Genomic DNA, 20,409 nt, shown 5'->3' with positions numbered 1-20,409 from the left:
CATCATTCACAGATAACAGCTGGCTCTTTGTACTAGATTGATTGAGAATGGCCTGCCACTAGTTTGGAGTGCTATGATAAATCAGACATGGATTAATGGAGGAAAAACAGGTCTGCTGCACTGCTGGCATGAATACGATCAAGGAATAAATTAAACTCAAGTAGTACATTAGTAGTAAATTAAACTCAAGTAGTTTCCTTCCTTAATTCATCATTACGTTGGATTTTCAAACCTGTGGTGCTACAGCATCTGGGATTCCATTTATCTATGCCCTCTTACTGTTGTGTCTCACACAACCGAATCAGGTGAGCAAAACTGCTTCTATGATCAATACTGTTATCTGGATAACATTGAGCTATCTTGTTCTCCGGCTACTTGTGTCTGACTAATCAGACATGACACCCACCCATATGGCAGCCGAAACTCCAATGGAGAATACTATAGCTGCATCCTGCTCTTACTCTTCTCTTTGAAAACTACTCAGATTTGATGATTGCTGAGTACATATCGCAGTGCAGCAGTGTTCACACAGTGCGACTATTAGGAAGGGACCCAAGAAAATTCAACATAAAATGTCTTTATTGCAGAAAACCGACAAAACAGGTACCGTATTTTTTGGACTATAAGACGCACCGGATCATAAGACGCACCCCAAATTTTCAGATGGAAAATAGGGAAAAAAATAATAATGTGTCAAATAGGGGTCCATCTTACAGTCCGAAATCAGCTTACCAGGGAAGGGATCCGGCACAGGTAGAGAAGTGGTCACAGGGGTCGTTCGGTGTTCCAGACTGGTGTAGTGGCCTCTAGGAAATCCCATCCCAAGCTGGTGCTGTGGCGGCTCTGTGCTGGGGCAGGGGTGCTGGGGAAGGGGGGCTGTGCTGGGGCACTGTGCTTGTGCTGGGGGAACTGTGCTTGTGCTGGTGGCACTGCGCTGTGGCGCTGTGCTGTGCTGTGGGCACTGTGCTGTGGTGCTGTGCTGGGGGCATCTGTAATGCCCCCCAGGGCCAGGGGTATTCGGTACCGGGCGTCCAGTGCAGATGATGGAAGTTCAGATTGGGAAGATGGTAGGATAGTTGTAGGGGAAAAGGGAAATCGTGACGCCACCCATAGTATTTGACTAGGGTAGCGGACGCTGCTATACAGATCCTCTGGAACGGTGGTATGGCAGCCGCAGAGAAGGTGTAGCTCTCCACGGGCAGAGCTGTGTCCCAGGGCAGCCAAGATGTTGCTTGTGAGTTGGTGACTGTGATGTTATGTGCGATGATAAGCAAGTGGGACGTGAATGACACAATTGACACAGTGAGGTGCAGTTTCACGGCTTTTACTCACAATTAACCTGTGCGCTCAGGTGTCCCACGTAGCACTGTGTCCTCCAAGTAAGGGGTCCAGCCAACTCTCAGTTAATTTGGGAAACACCGTTCCAGGACTTCCTTTTGTGTCGTCCCTCTCTTTAATGGTCGTCTCCCTGTGCTGGTCTTTCCTTTCCTCTCGCCTAGCACCTTCACAACAGTGTCCCTAAGCCAGCAGCCTTGGACCTTACCGAGCGACGTGGGTCAGGCCCCGGGATCCTCTACGTGGCCACCTTTTCAGGGAATTGATGTGGATGTGGCTGAGGTACTTGCAGTCACCTCAGCCTCTGGCTTGCCAGCTAAGTCTGTCTTTTTCTCCACTGGACTCAGGGGCCAGTCCCCTTACTGCGACCTAGTCCTTCCAAACTGGAGCGGGCCCCATGGGCTACTGCCGCACTTCCTGTGCCCCTCAGGACTCCTTCAGTCTTTTTAGAAGCTCCCTTCAGGTCTTCTTCCTTCACTCTGGCTCTGACTCCTTTTACTCTTTTTCTGTCCCGTCACCAACTGCCAACTCTCTGGAAAGATCTGTTTACCTCAGGACTAGCTCCTCCCACTCACTGTTCTGATTGGCTGTTCTAAATCACTCCACTTCCTAAGCTCCTCCCCTTCTACCTACCTTCCCCACTATCTTCCCAACACCCTTTCCTAGCCAGTCTAGGATGAGGCCTTCTTCCCAAAGGGTACACCAAGATGCCCTGACTAAACTAGTGTGTGTTGTGTGTGAGTGATAGGAGTCCTGGGTGGTGCTCCCTCCTTACCTGAGGGTGGGATACCACACCTCTGGATGAGGTGCAGTACCTCTGTGGTGACTGGACCCTCAGGGGTGCCACACACTGTGCTGTGCTGGGGGCACTGTGCTGTGGGCACTGTGCTGTGGGGCTGTGCTGGGGGCACTGTGCTTGTGATGGGGTGCTGTGCTGTGCTGGGGGCACTGTGCTTGTGCTGGGGGCACTGTGCTGTTCTGGGGGCACTCTGCTTGTGCTGGGGCGCTGTGCTGTGGAACTGTGCAGGGGCGCTGTGCTGTGATCAGGTGCAGGGGCGCTGTGCTCAGGTGCAGGGGCGGAGGCTCCGCCGGCATTTCCCCCAAAGATTTGAATCTCGCCTCCTGAGATCTCGGGACGAGATCTGTACCTGACATGCGCAGTACCCGGACAGGCGGCCATCTTCCCGGCGTCCATGTTCCCGTAGGCCACCGCAACATGGCAGCAATGGATGTGCGGGGCCTCTGGGCTTTGAGGAAATGCCGGAGCCGGCAGAGCCCCCCCACGGAGAACAGAGGGCCGCTGCCCCTGCACCGGAGCACAGCCCACTGCCACCACTACACCACAGAGCCACGCCGCACCGGCACCAATATGAGTATATTGCGACCATAAGACGCACCCCCCACTTTCCCACGAAATTTTTTGGGAAAAAAGTACGTCTTATGGTCTGAAAAATACGGTAAGTGATATCCTCCAGTTCAAAGCTGGGTCCTTAAAACAGTCCATCTCCAAACCCATTGCTGTGGGACCGCCGTATCTCTTGGCTGCATCAGCAGCTTTGAAGTACCTGGCTCTGTGTTAACTTCAAAAAGGCCTGGGTTGCACAAAGCCTCCTCCGCAGCTTGCAAAATGAAAACTGACACACCCAAGACAACACTGAAAATTTTAAAGGTGAATTGTGGACATAGAGACACTCCCAAAACCTGGAGTGGAGGGAGGGATCCTTCAGACTACCAAACTTGCAAATCCCTCAAAAAATATTATATCTTTTTTGCTATCTACCTATCTGAGAATGAAAAGTACTCAATGGATCCTTAAATTTGTATACGTTCCTTCATTTTCCAAAAACTCAAATTATGGTTGTGCTTTTGGTAGATTGTAATAGCTTATATTGGATGAACAAGCATACAGAATATTTAGACAATCTACGATGTTTGACTATCAGGGAGAGTTTGATAATTTTATTGTCAGAGGCATGTTTGCGACTAGACTATCATGGGCATGTTCATTAATTAACTATAATGGACAAATTAACCATTGGTTATAATGGTCATGTTTATTTGTTGACAATAATGGATGCATCAACTGGTTAATAGTTCAACTCAGTTAAGTAGAAAAGGAATTTGAAATGGAAAAGGATATCTGCCTGATCTTTCTTTATCCTATCCACTTTAAGATTGGATAATTTGTGGCTAGTTAATACAACAATGAGTGGCTGCTCATATGCACAATCCAATAATCAACAATTCCCATGGAAATATTAGATACCTAATGACGGAACTTTAACCAACATAATGCACTTTCAACAAGCAAAATAAAACATCATTCATATTTATCCTGTTTAACTTATTGTTTTACTCCATTGTAGGAACAGAAATTTATGGCAGTTACACGATGAACAATAGCAGCACCTCACAGACCCAGTTGACTATGATGTGCTGAGTTGGGCCATTGTCGTTGTTTTACCATTTTTCCGGTCAAATTAGCTGAGCTACAAACAAAGCCTCCAGTGTAGATGTGAAATTAGCCAAAGTTGTGACTCCTTGCATAAAATAACACAGTTGTCATTCTTTATTTTAGCATAAAATGATTACAGCTCTTGATAGTTATATATTTTGCACACTCATACAGGCATGGCTGATATTAACAATAGAATTAAAAAATATATAATTGTTAATCTTTGTATTTATTTCAATGTTTATATCTTTAATATTAGACCAGCTTTCTTATTTTCTAGGTTCCAGAACTTTTAGGCGTTCTTTAGGCAAGAAGTTGATCTTCAGCTCAGAAACGAGGGACAACCATCATCTGGTAGGACTGAGGTCTTGAAGCATTGGTGTTGGGCTCGGGTTTTATGCTCAGATTTTTTCTGTCTACAGTGGGCTCCAAGGTGAACTTCTGCAGTATGGTGGTTAGAAAGAGGAAGAGCTCCATGCGAGCCAAGCCTTCTCCCAAACACACGCGTTTGCCTGAGAAAACAGAGAGAACAAACACCATAAGTAGTCAAATTAAAGGCGTTGTTTGATTTAGAAAAAACATTTTTAATTGCCTTTTTGCAAATCAACAGAGGATGGACGGACATCCTGTTATCTTTCCAGCATAAACCAGTTTGAAGAATGATTTGAAGGGTCAGTACGTAATTTTCACTTACCTAATTGGAGAAGTAAATTCTTACTTCGTTCCAGCACCGGTATTCACCACTGCCTCCAGTGATAGTTCACAGGCTGCAGGCAGAGTGATGTCATGATTACAGAAGACATCACTGCTGCAGCCAAACACTAAGCTTTGCTCAGGCCTCCTAAATCAGCAAAAACTCTGAGCTGAATTATTGGCTGTAGCTTGGACATTTACTGCCATTTGTGAAGTCAGCGTTGTGGAGTCAGTGGTGTTGCCTGTAAACAATCACCAAAGGCAGCAGTGAAGTGCGGACGCTGAAGCAAGTGAAGTAATGCAGCAAGTAAATAAGTAATGCTCAGTTTCTTATTTTCATCCAGAAAGAGCTTTTGAGGAAAATGTTCATTTTTGGAAAACACCTTTAAGTTTATAATTTTGCAATATTGTCAAAAGTCTCAGTGTATTGCCAGTAAATTATATTAATCTTAATGATTTACCATGATTTTACAAAGTGTCTGTAAAAAATATTGAGTCTCCTTGATTTTTTGATAAACTGTTCAGAAATAGTACAAAATCAAGTTGGTATCCCTGGTTACAAGTCATGACATGTCACATTATCACCTTTCTACCATGGACAATAGATCAGAACTTTTGTGAGATGCCGCAAATTTCTCGGTCCAAAAATACCTTTGAGTTGTGTCTTAATCTCTTTTCTGTGATAAATGTCAATTAATTCAGTGAATTTAAAAAAACGCACAAACAATTGATTCCTAAATCATATCAATTAATATTTTTGATCTTCCTAATACCAGTCTGTCAACCAGTCATATAAAAATATTTTCATATACTGAAGCTTAAAGGGAACCTGTCACCTGTTTTGGCCGCTATAAGATGCGGCCACCGCCTTTCAGGTCTTATCTACAGCATTCTATAATGGTGTAGATAAGCCCTCGATCTGACCTGAAAGATAAGAAAAATAAGTTTTATTATTTTTATTATACTAACCCAGGGGGTGGTCCGATGCAGTCCGGTCGAATGGATGTCACAGGTCCGGGTCTGGTGCCTCTCATATTCTTGCGACACCGCCCTCCTGCTTGCTTCTTCGCTCACGGCATTGCGCTCCTGCACAGGCAAACTTGTCTGCCCTGTTGAGGGCAAAGCAAAGTACTGCAGTGCACAAGCGCTGGGAAAGATTAGAGAGGCCCAGTGCCTGCGCACTGCAGTACTTTGCTTTACCCTCAATAGGGAAGAGAAATATGCCTCTGCAGAAGTGCGATGCTGGGAGTGATGAAGCAAGCAGGAGGATGGCGTCGCAAGAAGATGGGAGGTGACGGAACCGGGTCTGCAACATCCATCGGACCAGACCGCATCGGACCGCCCGTCCTAGGTGAGTATAATAAAACTTATTTTTATTATCTTGCAGGTTGGACCGAGGTTTATCCACAGCATTATAGAATGCTGTACATAAGCCCTGAAAGGCAGCGGACGCATCTTATAGCGGGCTGAACAGGTGACAAGTGCACTTTAAATTCAGTATTCACAGATCACGATCAAGTACTAACATCTTACCTGTAGAGAATGGCATAAAGGCATCACTCTTCTTAACACAGCCTTTCTCATTAAGAAAGCGTCCTGGATCAAACTCCTCTGGGTTCTTGAAATATTTGGGGTCTTTCAGAACAGAAGTCAGGACTGGGAATACCAAGCTTCCCTGAAAGTGAATGTATAAATATGCATATCTAGAAAAATTGAAGTGTTAAAAATGAGGTTTGAGTTAATCCTATGAAGTTGAGATGAACGAATCTGCCAAAATTTGATTTGGGCAGAATCGACTCAGGTCAAATCAAATTTAGTCCAAATTGAAAGTGCCCCGAAAAGACGTATAATATGCTGTGAGGTTTCTCCAGACCCCACAGCTCCTCTGCTTGGCCCTTTCAGTCTTTGGATCATTTTTTTTAATTGTTTGGCTTTGATTAGACCTTCCTTAGTCACGTGGAACACGATACACATCATTTATATCAATAATATGTGAGGATAATCAGTAACAGAAAATCCAAAGACCAATCTAAAGATCCCCTTCCTCCTTAACATTCTCCTGATGAGATGCTCTTATCAGTCCTATGTAGGGATGAGCAGATCTTTTGAAATTTGAGTTTACCGAGTTTGCCAAATTTTTCCCCCAAAATGTAATTTACAGCAAATAAATTTGTGTGAATTTCAATATTGCGAAGCTTGTAATTGGAGATGAGCGACATTGCCTTTTTTGAGGGTCGAGTCGGGTTTCATGAAACGAACGAAATCGGCCGACTATAGGGAAAAGTTGGGGGTCCGACTGAAACACGAAACGCAATGCAAGTCAATGGGGAAGCAAAGTCGGCAGGGAGTGGAGGACAGTAAACACAGCTACAGTGCCCATTTCAATGCCAACAACATCAATTCTTATTACTTAAGCTTGGCAACCTTAATTTACTTTATAATAATAGTTGCGCATTGAAAACTGGGGGATATTTGGCTACAGTTGTGGGGGGGTAGGGCTGGCTCCAGGTTTTCGTGTGCCCTGGGCCAAAGAGTGTCAGTGGGCCCCTTTAACACATAAAACAATTCAGGATGCTCCGATACGGCAGAGAAATAGTGGTATAGTACAATGAAAAATACTTCACTTCTTACATGACATGACTGATATCTCTTTTAAATTCTACAATAGCTCAAAAAACGGACAGTATATTACTCCATACAGTATTATGGCCACCACATAGTGTGCCATACAGAATAATGAGCCCCATATATTTCTCCATACAGAATAATTGGTCCCATATAATGTTCCATACAGTATATGATGAGCTCCACATAATGCTACAGTATATGTTGGTCCCCATGAATGAGGCTCCACTGTCTTATGGGCCCAAATAATGCTCCATATAATATATAATGGGCCCCATTTCTAATGCTCCAGTGTATAATGGGCCCCGTAAATGCTGCTCCAGTGTCTGATGTCCCCCATTTGGAATGCTCCAGTACATGATGGGCCAAATGGATGATGCTCCAGTGTATGGTGGGCCCAAGTAATGCTCCATATATAATCTGCCCCATTTAGAAGGCTCCAGTATATGATGGGCCCCATGGATGATGCTCCAGTGTCTTATGGGCCCAAATAATGCTCCATATATAATGGGCCCCATTTCTAATGCTCCAGTGTATAATGGGCCCTGTAAATGCTCCAGTGTCTGATGTCCCCCATTTGGCGTGCTCCAGTATATGATGGGCCAAATGGATGAAGCTCCAGTGTATGATGGGCCCCATATCTCATTCTCCAGTGTATAGTGCTCCCCAAAAATTGCTCCTAACCTTTAAAAAAATTAAATACCTCTCCTCGCTGGGAACTGCTCTACTCTGGACTCCTCAGCGTCAACATCTACCAGCTCTCTGCACTTGGACTGTTTAGGCAGAGGGCATACAGACGTGATGTCATCACGCTCTTTGACCTGAATGTCACTGTCAGGAAACGCGGAAGACGTCACGGCGGTGGAGCAGGGAGAGGTATGTAGTGCAAGTGCTGTGGCCTTGAGCAAGCAGGGGGGCCCACTCGTGGGAGACGGCACTGGCACAGGGCCCCTCATAGTACGCCGGTGTGTCTGACGGTGAGTGGGCTCTCCCACCGGCAGAGACACTTTTGCGTACTATGAGGGACCCTGTGCCAGTGCCGTCGCCCACAAGTATGCCCCCCACCTGCTCAGGGAACCGACACTTTCATCTGCACCTTCCTCTGTGTCACTGTGTAAGGTGCTATAGTATGCGGGAAGGGGCATCTGAGTTTCATCAGAGTCAGATTCTGGCTCTGTAGAGTGTGAGGGAATATAGTGCTGTTGGTGAATATACCAGCAGAATCATCTAGCAGTGGCTGTGCATCAGTGCACTCCATCTCTGTTTCATGTTGGACTGGGAAATTCAGGATTTGGCTTGAAAACCCAGGCATGGTATGTGAAAAGAGCTCCATGGAGTAATCTGAAGTGTGGGCTGCCGCATCCTTCACTTTTGGTGGGGGTGAAGGACACATGGAAAGGGGTTGTTCCTGACCAGAAGCCTGCATTGACGACTCAGTGCTTGCATTTTTTGCAACTTCAGAAGAGTAGGCGATAGAGCTGGAGGCTGTTTCAGCAATGTAAGCCAAAACCAGTTCCTGATGCTCCCACTTTAAAAGCGGTTTACCTACTCCCAGAAAAGGGATCCTTCCAGGCCTTCAGGAGCCAGACCATGCTGCAGTCTCAACACCTCCTGCCTTAGCTGGTATTGTACTTTTGGCACTACCAGCAGATGCACCACCATCACCATTAGTACCATCTAGCCACCCACGCCCATGTCCATGGCCTCTTACACCATACTGCCTAATTTTTGTGAAAATGCACCCAAAATACCAGTAGATATATAGTACTGTATCAGAAGCGTACAGCTTTATACAGTGTAGGGGTCACTGTAAATCTCCGTATATATTTCCAGAGTCAGACACGGACGCTCACAGGCTCAGTATGAATTGGACAATAGAATAAAAAGTTGAAAAAGGGTACAGTATCACCAGATACAAGGTATATATAGTATAGTTTAAACATTCTAAATCTCCATATATATTTCAGTAAGCAGACACAGACGCTCTCAGGCCCAGTATGGATTCGACAACAATATAGAAAGTTGAGAAAGGGTACTGTAACACCAGATACCAGAAATATATAGCATAGTTTAAACATTCTAAATCTCCGTATATATTTCAGTAAAGAAAGGAAAAATTATCCAGCTCCACACGATACTCGATTTAGGAATTTATTCCAATAGAGACAATATACAAGTCAGCTCCAGAGTTGCATGGCTCACACAGGAACGGCATTAGCGACGCGTTTCGATCGCTGACTGCGATCTTTATCAAAGCTACTACATCAAAATCACACACAGGTTAAAAAAGAGCAAAGACCAATCCAAAATCTGATACAAATCACATGATTGGAAGGTCCTGTTCCATTAATGCAATACAGACAAACAACAAATTTGTGAAATATATCTCAAAATTACATCTGAAATATGCAAAAGAAAAACTATATAAATGTAAAAAACACTTATAATAGGAAAAATCCACAATTTTATCGAAAACAATAAAACTACATGTATAAATTCATGAATCATGTGACCGCAAAAGCTGACCTAACCAGCGCAAAAACTATTAGCGGTGTCACATATATTTATCACAAAACATGAAAAATATCATACACAAATCTGTACAAGCAAGAATAAAAAACATTATATTATAAACATGCTCTGAAATGTTAATAATGAAACATGATTTCATTCTTCTTGTTTAATCCATCAGGAAATCTCGTCCCCAGATTAAAAATCCAGAAAGCCTCCCGGGTGAGCAGAGTTCTTCTGATATCACCACCCCTAGAAGATTTCCTGATTTTTTCAATACCTGCCACCTGCAGGGAAGCAATATTACGAGAATGGAAGTTAATAAAATGTTTGGCTACAGAAGAAATATTACGGACTCCACTTGTAACATTGATAACATCATATAGATGTTCAGCTATCCTAGTTTTCAATTTCCTAGATGTACAACCTACATAAGATTTATTACAAATAGTGCAATCAATTTTGTACACCACAAAATCAGTATTACAATTAATAAAATTATTGATTTTGAACGATGTGGATTTATCATTGTTATGAAAAAATTTAGTTTTTACCATATGTTTACAAGTCCTACAATTGTTGCCTCCACATTTATAATTACCTCTATTGTCCAACCATGTACCCTTATTATTTCTATATGAAAAAAGACTTGGTGATAAAATATTGCCTAAAGTGGGGGCTCTACGTGCAACTAAGTTACATCCCTCTCCTAATACAGCAGCCAAAATAGGATCCTCATATAATAGAGGCAAAAATTTATTAATAATCTTTTTAATTTCAACAAATTGAAGGCTAAATTGAAAACATATAAATGGATTTTTAGACATAACAGATTTTATATTCTTATTATCAGCTGAAGCACACCTGTCTTCTGTAACTAAATGCAAAGCTCTATTCAACATCCAATTGGGATAATTTCTGTTTCTCAATTTGTTACAAGATCTATTAAGTTCCTGCTGCAAACTGTTGTTATTCTTACAATTCCTTTTAATTCTTGTAAGCTCACCCACAGGGATCGACTTCACTGTATGTCTCGGATGACTGCTATTGGCATGCAGGATAGTATTTCCTGCCATTGGTTTAGAATAAGTACGGGTGGAAATAAGCTGACCTGGAACACCCTGCAAAAATAAATCTAAAAATGAAATCTCATTTTTATTATGCACAAAAGTAAATTTTAAATTATATTCATTGGAATTGATATATTCCACAAAGTCTGGTATGGCAGATACATCTCCTCTCCAAATAATTAAAGTATCATCAATGTATCTACCATACCAGACGATGTGATGAGCAAACTCATTGGATAAAGAATACAAAAAATTATGTTCCCAAAAGGCCATAACGATGTTTGCCAATGATGGTGAAAATTTTGCACCCATCGCTACGCCCTTACATTGTAAATAACAAACGTGATCAAATGAAAAAAAATTATGAGTCAAAAGATAAAAAGTAACCTGTAACATAAAATTAATCAAATCAGAAGAATAATCACTATGTTCCACAAGATGGAATTCCAAAGCTTCCAAAGCAATGTTGTGGGGTATATTAGTATAAAGAGCTGTGACATCACAGCTCAGCCATGAATAATCTGGTAACCATTTCTTCTGTGTCAAAATATCAAGAACATCACCAGTATCCTTAATAAAACCAGGAATCATGCGCAATAAAGAATCCAACCACTCACCCAAATTCTCATTAATAGAACCGATTCCCGAGACTATAGGTCTCATAGACGGAAAATCCTCATTTTTATGGATCTTAGGTAAACCATGTAAAATGGGTAAAACCGGATTTGACACTTCCAAGAAATCAGCTTGTTTCTTCGTTAACACCCCCAATGACAAACCCTCCTGGAGAATTTTATTAACTTGAATTTTATATAAAGAGGTAGGATTGTTTGGCAATTTTTTATAAAGAGAAGAATCAGAAAGCATTTCTTGAATTTTAACCTTATAATCACTAGAATTCATCACCACCACCACTCCTCCTTTATCCGACATTTTGATAGTAATGTCCGTCATATCCTTCAATTCTTGTATCGCCTTTTTCTCTTTAATTGACAGATTGGTTTTTTTACTGAAATCATTCTTCTTGTCATGTAGAATCTTTAATTCATGTTCAATAACATCTTGAAAACGGTCCATACACTCTGAACGTGACTGAATTGGATAAAAAAATGGATTTTTCGTTTTTAACGCAGCAGATTGATTGATAGAAACATTCTCATCAAAATTTTCCTTAGACAATTCTTTCAATGATATAAGAGAAATCTGCTCCTGAAAATCCAAATCATGATATTCATTGGAAAAAACCGCATCAGAATTTTCCAAAACATCAGGAGAACCAGTCCAAAAGTGCTTCCTAATGGTCAAATTGCGAATAAACTTATTGACATCAAGCAATGTTGAAAAAAGATTAAAATCCTTATCAGGAACAAAATTCAAGCCATATGCCAAGACTTTGATATGATCAATAGACAAAGTCCTAGATGAAATATTGAGCACATTATCAATAACATTTATTTCCTTCTGAAACTCTTCCTGCGGCGAGTCATCATACCAAAATTGTTTTCTATGTTTGCGCCCACCGCGCCTTTTACGTTTTTTGACCTATTAAAATTGACTGAACTACTAGAAGACGCTTCTGATGTATCCAGATTATTTTCAATGGAATCTCCTTCAGATGAAAAACTAACACGCTGTCTGGAAAGCGTTTTTTTGTAATTACCCCGCCTCAAAATGGACTTAGGTGATTTGGACACATCCCAGGTGTTCCAATCAAATACTTTATTCTGGGAGTAGTCCTCTAGATCTCTCTGAAATTTACGTTTTTTCCGTTGCATGATTTCATTCTCCAATATGTTCATATTATCCTGAATGTTTTTAATCCAACCTTCATATTTAATCAAGGAATCTGATGCATTAAAGGATTGTTTAATATCAGAAATTTCTCTTTGTATATCAGACAATTTGGTCTCTTCATATTGTATAATCAAACGCATCAGAGTGAGTGAGCAATTACTTAAAACCGCATTCCACTCATCCACAAATTTGTCTCAAAAAAACGTGGTGCATTTCTTCTTAATTCTCAATCCACGAGGGACCATATCTTTGGAAACATAGTTTTGCAAAGTGGTCAAATCCCACCAGGTCTTCATCTCCTGTGTCATCAGCTTATCCAGCTGCACATAAGAAGCCGATACACCAGAGGGCACATTCACATCTACAGGCGCATGTGATAAAGATCGCAGTCAGCGATCGAAACGCGTCGCTAATGCCGTTCCTGTGTGAGCCATGCAACTCTGGAGCTGACTTGTATATTGTCTCTATTGCAATAAATTCCTAAATCGAGTATCGTGTGGAGCTGGATAATTTTTCCTTTCTTCGCTGAATCTACCACTGTGGGATGGTGATCCGTGCTCCTATGGAAGTCGGTGAGCTGGCTTATATCTTTTGAATGACTATATTTCAGTAAGCAGACACAGACACTCTCAGGCTCAGTATGGATTACACCACAATATAAAAAGCAGTAAAAGGGTAATGGATCAGAAGCGTACAGCATTATACAGTGTAGGGGTCGTTGTAAATCTCTGTATATATTTCCAAAGTCAGAAACAGACTCTCACTGGATCAGTATGCATTAGACCAGAATATAAAAAGCAGTAAATGGGTAATGTATCACAAGCGTACAGCTGTCTACAGTGTTAGGGGTAATTTCTAAATCTACATATATATTTCAGGAGTAACACACAGACTCTCACACGCTCATTATGGGTCACACCATGATCTAAAAAGAAGATCCGCAAGAAATAATCACACATGTGGCCCAATGTTCAAGGTGTTAATGATGCACTTAGAATGGTGAGTGGAGGAGAACTTTCTGGCAGAAAGGGTACTGTAGCAACAGATACCAGGTATATATAGTATAGTGAAAATAGAAAAAATCTCCGTATGTATTTCAGGAGGCAGGCACAGACGCTCTCAGGCCCAGTATGGATTAGACAAGAATGTAGAAAGTTGAGAAAGGGTACAGTATTACCAGATACAAGGTATATTTAGCATAGTTTAAACATTCTAAATCTCCGTAAATATTTCCGTAGTCACCCTCAGACGCTCACTCAGTCTAGATTTGACCATAATACAAAATGTTGAAAAAAGGTACTGGATAAAAAGATAGCTAGTATATATATTGTAGGGTACAATTGAAATCTCCGTATATTTTTCCGTACTCACCCTCAAATGCTCACTTAGTATGGATTTCACCGTAATACAAAATGTCTAACAAAGGTACTGTATCACAAGATAGGAGGTGTAGATAGTATAGGGTAAATTTTAATCTCCGTATATATTGAAGGAGTCAACCACACACGCTCACCCAGTATGGATTATACCGTAAGAAAAAAATTTGAAATAAGGTACTGTATCAGCAGATAACAGGTTTATATAGTATAAGTGAAAATGTAATTCTCCCTATAAATTTCCGTACTCACATACAGATAGTCAGCATGTATTTCTCCGTGATACCAGCCGGTACACGGTAGTGTGTGAGGAGCGTACAGCTCTATACGGTTTGGGAAATAATGAACGTTCGTTCACTGTGCAGAAAAAAAGAATAAAAGTATTAGTGCTGTGTAAAAAGCAGTCTGCACAGCAGTGTCCACACAGCAATACTGCTATGAGGCAGGCTAATAATCAGCGCTGCTGCACACAAGAAAATCCTCCCTGTCACTGGCAGGCAGCCTAATAACTAGCGCTGCTGCACACAAGGAAATCCTCCCCTGTCACTGCACACTAACAGAACACAACAATTGCGTTCAGCGCAAGCACATAACTTCTGTTTACAGGCCTAAGTTATAAACAGCGTCAGCAACCTCTCCCTACTGTAAAGATGGGCAGAAGAAAAATGGCAGTGAGGGCTTTTATACACACTCCGTATATACAGGGGTTGGACAAAATAATACAACCAAACACCTAACGTGTCGTCATCATAATCTTCAAACATGTTATAAACATGCAAATCGTGACATATGTTAATGTTTTGTAGTTGATTATTTGTGTCATGTGATATGTGTATGTAAATTAACTGTTTGTTTTGCATAATTCTAAGAACTTTGAGGAAAACCTGATACCAATGGCAGACCTCTCTGATTTTCAAAGAGGCCAAATTGTTGATGCTCGTATGGCGGGCGCTAGTGTAACAGAAAGTGACCGTATGCTTGGCGTGTAAAGCAGTACTGTCTCCAAAGTAATGACTGCGCTTGAAAGAGAAGGAAAAATGTCCGCAGCAAAGCACAGGTCCGGCCGAAAGTCGAAGTTGACTGAGAGAGTTACTGTCGGACTGTAAAGCAAATTGGGAGAGAGGATCGCAAGACCACAGCTCGGAAAATCAATGCAGAGCTCAATGAACACCTACAGAACACAGTTTCCACAAAAAAAGTTTGTCTCGAGCTGCACAAATCTGGATTTCATGGAAGAGCTGCAATTGTAAAAACGCTTCTCTCAATGACAAATGTTTCCATGCGTTTAGAGTGGTGCAGAAACCTCCAGAATAGGTCTCTTGAGCTGTGAAAACATTTTATATTCTCAGCCAAATCAACGTTTACCCTATTTCCGACCTCCGGCTAAGTGTACGTTTGGAGACAGCCGAAAGAAGCATTCCATCCAGACTGCCTTCTCCCAACAGTAAAACATGGCGGATGTGCTGTGATGGTCTGGGGTGCTATTTCGTGGAGATACGCCTGGACAATTATATCCCTTCATTGAAGAAGTAACAGCTGCAATTATTTAGGCATTTTGGGTGACCAAGTGCATCCTATGGATCAAGCACTGTTCCCGGAGGGGAACGTCATCTTTCAGGATGATAATGCACCAATTCATACAGCTCAAATCGTTAAAGAATGGCACGAGTAACACTGTAATGAAGTTAATCATCTCATCTGTCCCCCACAATCCCCAGAGCTCCACATTATTGATCATTTATGGCAGATTTTATAGATTCAAGTTTGACGTCAATTTCCACCACAATTGTCGCTCAAAGAACTGGAGGGTGTTTTAACTGAAGAATGGTCTACAAATTCTTTGGAAACAATTCACACCTTGTATGAATCCATACGTCAGATAATCGAGCCTGTAATCGTCGCAAAAGGTGGACCTACACCATATTAACCTAAGTTTTGTTGGTTTCCATGTGTTTCCATTATTTTTTCCAACCACCAGATTTCATGAGTCAACCACACCTGCTCACTCAGTTCGTATGGATTTAACTGTACTCATACATGTTGAAAAAAGGTACTGTATCAGCAGATACAAGGTGTATCCAGTCCAGGGGTAATTGGAACTATCCGTCTATATATCTGGAGTCAGAAAAATACACTCACAGGCTCAGTATGGATTAGACAAGAATATAAAAAAGTCCAAAAAGGGTAATATATTACAAGCGTACAGCTGCATACAGTGTTGGTGTCATTTTAAATCTCCTTATAGTTTTGCAGAGTAAGACACAAACTCTCACAGGCTCAGTATGGATTACACCAGAATATAAAAATTAGAAAAAGGGAAATGTATTCGAAGAGTACAATACAACAGTATACAGCGTTGGGGTACTTTTAAATATTCGTATATATTTCAGTGTCAGTAAGCCAGTTCAGACTGTCCGCTACAGGAAACTAGATGGATACAAGTCCAGACGGAAAGTCAAGTGATTGCAGAAATTTTTTAAATGACTAATCACTGGAAAACCTCCCAGGAGGATTCGCAGAGGCGATGCTGACCCTCAATTAATTTGTCTGTGGAGACTGCGAAAACGGTTCTTTGTGAATAAAGGGTTGCTGTATAGCAGTAGCGTGGATCCCATCACTGTTACTCGTCTCCATCAAATTGTGATCACAGGGAGAGAATTACACATGGTCCTCACTGCCTATCATTATCTGTCTGTTCACTTTCGAGTGCAAAAGACGGAAGCCACAGGCCGTAGGCGATTCTATTGGATTGCCATGAGAGGAGACATTGAAAAATGGTGGCAGGAATGTCACACGTCTGTGACTAGGAAAACTGTGAAAGCTGATCATAATGCACCCCCTGCATCCGATTGTGAGTCGACGTCCATTACAAATGGTGGCCATTGATCATCTGAAGGTTGAGCCCAGCAGGACTCGCCATAGCTACATTTTAACCATCATCGATCAGTTCAGCAAAGTTGTAGTCCCGTCCCTGTGAAGGATTTAACTGGCCAGACTACACAGCGGTGGAGCAGGGAGAGGTAAGTCTTGCAAGTGCTTGGGCCCTGAGCAAACAGGGGGGGCACACTCGTGGGCGGCGGTACTGGCACAGGGACCCTCATAGTACGCCGGTGTTTCTGACGGCGAGTGGGCCCCCTCACCGTCAGAGACACTTTATTGTACTACAAGGGGCCCTGTGCCAGTGCCGTCGCCCAAGAGTGGGCCCACCCACCTGTCCAGGGCAATGGCACTTGCCCGGGTGCGCCAGGTGGTGAACCCGGCCATGGGGTGGGGCAGCCCAGTTAGGGAGGTTGAAAAAATGCCATATGTTGATGTGTAGGCTGTACATTCAGCAGCTGCAAATGGAGGAAGTGGAGAAGTACGAGGACAGAGGAGGACAAAAGCGAGCCATTTTTATTACCACCTATATGTCTTCAGGGGAAGGTGGGACAAAATCCTTTGAAACCCATGCATGGTTTATTTTAATGAAGGTTAGATCATCAACATTTTGGGTCAACAGACAGGTCCTTTTTTCTGTCAGGATTGATCCAGCAGCACTGAAGACTCTTTCAGATAACACACTAGCAGCAGGGCAAGCGAGCTCCTGTAAGGCATATTGTGCCAATTCAGGCCAGGTGTCCAGTTTACAGGCCCAATAGTCAAAGGGGAATGACCTGTGAGGGAGAACATCGATATGGGAGAAGTAGTTTGTAAACATAGTTGACAACTGCTGTCTCCTGTCACTTGCAATCGATTTAGTATTAGCAGTCGTGTGAGCGGTGCTTGAAAAATCAGTCCACAACATGGTCATGAAACCCCTGTCTCCAACGACACTTCAGCTGTGTGCACACGAAAACCTCTTCCATTTTGACCTCTACGGCTCGTGGGAGAACCAGCACCGCCGCTGTGTGCTGGGAATGTCTCCAACAAACGGTTTACCAGAGTTGCTTGTTTGTCCACCAATATTACCTCTAGGTTCTCCTGTGCCATGATGTTCTGTAATTTGCCTTTATAGCGTGGATCCAGGATGCAGGCCAAGCAGTAGTCATCATCCTTCATCATTTTGGCAAAGCGGGGGTCAATTTTTAGAATCCGCAAGGCATAATCACACATGTGGGCCAATGTTCCAGGTGTCAATGATGCACTGCTAGTGGTGGGTGGAGGAGCACTTTCTTGGAAATCCACATCCCTCCAGTCACGCTCAAACCCTGGACCTGACCTTGGCACGCCAACATTATCTCTTGCCCCCTGAGAAGCATCCTCCTCCCCAAAATAATCATCCCCTCTTCTTCCTCCACCTCGTCCAGGTCAGTTGCCCTCGCTGATAATGGCTGACTGTCATCAAGGTTTCCCTCCTCCTCTTCCTCCTCCTCTGCTGCAGACGCCTGATCCTTAATTTACGTCAAAGTTTGCATGAGCAGACGCATAAGTGGGATGGTCATCCTTATGATGGTGTCGTCTGCGCTTACCAGCCGGGTGCATTCCTCAAAACACTGAAAGACTTTACAGAGGTCTTTCAGCTTTGACCCCTGCACTCCCCACAATTCTATGTCTTCACTCAAACTGCCTGCCCGTGCATCCTCCCACAAATGCATTACAGCCTGCCTCTGTTCGCACAGCCTCTCAACCATGTGTAGGGTGGAGTTCCACCTTGTTGCAACGTCTATGATTAGGTGGTGCTTGGGGAGGTGGAGCGATCGCTGCAGCTTCTGCATACGACTGGAGTGTACGGGCGACGGATGTGCGAGCACAGTCTTCGCACCTTAAGGAGCAGGGCTGTTAACTCCGGATAATTATTTAGGAAGCACTGCACCACCAGGTTCAAGGTGTGAGCCAGGCAAGGGCTATGGCTGCCACAAAATTCCGGCCATTATCACTGACTACCTTGCCTGGCTCAAGATGTAGACTGCCCAGCCATGACTCAGTTTGTCGATGCAAGTAGTCGGCCAGTACCTCCGCAGTGTGTCTTTTGTCGCCCAAAGACATCATCTTTAAAACAGCCTGCTGCGGCTTACCACTAGCGGTTCGATAGTGGGACACCTCGTGTGCAACACTGGCAGCTGCGGATGGAGTGCTCGTGCGACAGTGCTCTGTGGACGAGATTTCGCTTCTGGAGGAGGAGGGTCGAACGCCTACAGTCAACTGTTTCCTACACCGTGGGCTAGGCAGCACTGTTCCACCGCCGCTGTCCCCTGTGGAGCCAGCATCCACCACATTAACCCAATGCGCAGTGATGGACACGTAACAGCCCTGGCCATGCCTACTGGTCCGTGCATCTGTTGTGAGGTGCACCTTTCCACTTACTGATTGTTTGAGGGCATGGACAATGCGGTTTTTCACATGCAGGTGGAGGGCAGGGATGGCTTTTCGAGAAAAGAAGTGCCGACTGGGTAGATCATAGCGTGGGACAGCGTAGGCCATAAAGCTCTCGGAACGCTTCGCTTTCAAATAAACGGAAGGGCATCATCTCTAATGAGATCAGTTTGGCAATGTAGCAGTTCAAAGCCAGTGTATGCGGATGAGATGATGAGTACTTTCTTGTCCTACTCAGAGTGTCTGGTAGGGTGAGCTGGACTTGAGAGCTGCATATGGGGGAACTAGCGGTGGACATGGCAGACTGAGAGGGGGATGATGATGGTGATGGTGGTGTTGGTGATGGCCTAGATTCAGTGTTTTTTGGCAAAAACATTGTGATTCCCCAACTGCTTTGGCCTTGCGACGAAACTCAACATTTCTTGCTGATGGTGTGCTTATCGTTGGCCATTCACTGGGGGAAGCAATAGAGCGTTGCTGGCTACCTTCAGCCGGAGCAGGTGCACATGTGCTACCTGAGGTTTTGTAGTCCGTCCACGCTTGCAAGTGCATGGTGGTTAAATGTCTAAGCATGCAACTGGTATTTAAATTTCGGAGATTTTTACCTCGGCTGAAGGTCCTTCCGCACTTCCTACAGATAACCTTTACCTCATCGATAGGATTTTGGTAAAAAAAGTGCCACACTGCACTCTTCCTACTATGGTATAAATTTTCAGGACTTGCACGGTGTGCAAATTTGACCGTCTGGCCAAGCTGTCCTGCAACTCTTTTTGTTTTTTTAACAAGTTTTGGTACAGCTACGGGCCTGCCAGATAACTGCTGCTGCGATGTCGATGCCTGCTGTGGATCCTTCTCTTCTGAGCTATTGACAGCGGCAACCTCTTCCCCCAATAGATGCCAATCCGGGTCAACAACTGGGTCATCCATCACCTCCTCTTCAATTTCATCTGCACCTTGCTCTCTGTCACCGTGTAAGGTGGTATAGTATGCGGGAAGGGGCAGCTGAGTTTAATTAGGGTCTGATTCAGGCTCACTAGACTCGGAGGCAAATGTATTGCTTTTGGTCAATGTACCAGCAGAATCATCTAGCAGTGGCTGTGCATCAGTGCACTCCATGTCAGATTCATCTTCAACTGGGGAATTCAGGATTTGACTTGATAACCCTGGCATGGTATGTGAAAAGAGCGCCATGGAGTAATCTGAAGTGTGTGCTGTGGCATCCTTCACTTTTGGTGTGGGTGAAGGACACAAGGAAAGG

At 43.3% G+C, this 20,409-nt stretch overlaps 1 protein-coding gene across 5 annotated transcripts in view; it reads right to left on the bottom strand.

The window, feature by feature from the left end:
• Window positions 1–3,881: 3,881 nt before the first annotated feature.
• Window positions 3,882–20,409, bottom strand: part of LOC141052015 (cytochrome P450 2C8-like) — a 92,010-nt gene continuing 75,482 nt past the window's right edge. The window contains exons 8-9 of one of the 5 annotated variants that reach the window (XM_073549184.1): window positions 6,017–6,158; window positions 3,882–4,302 (exon numbers count right to left, since the gene is read on the bottom strand). In XM_073549184.1, the coding sequence (XP_073405285.1) occupies window positions 4,118–4,302; window positions 6,017–6,158 (327 nt within the window). In that variant the 3' untranslated portion in view covers window positions 3,882–4,117. Of the gene's footprint in view, window positions 4,303–6,016; window positions 6,159–9,246; window positions 9,907–10,598; window positions 10,741–20,409 lie in introns of those variants that run through there. The other 4 variants (XM_073549185.1, XM_073549187.1, XM_073549188.1 and 1 more) reach the window with 4 other exon arrangements.

The sequence above is a fragment of the Dendrobates tinctorius genome, unplaced genomic scaffold (genome assembly GCF_039654945.1).
Source record: "Dendrobates tinctorius isolate UK_male_01 unplaced genomic scaffold, ASM3965494v1 ptg000158l, whole genome shotgun sequence".
Classification (NCBI taxonomy): Eukaryota; Metazoa; Chordata; class Amphibia; order Anura; family Dendrobatidae; genus Dendrobates; species Dendrobates tinctorius.
This window is presented reverse-complemented; position numbering and strand designations above follow the sequence as displayed.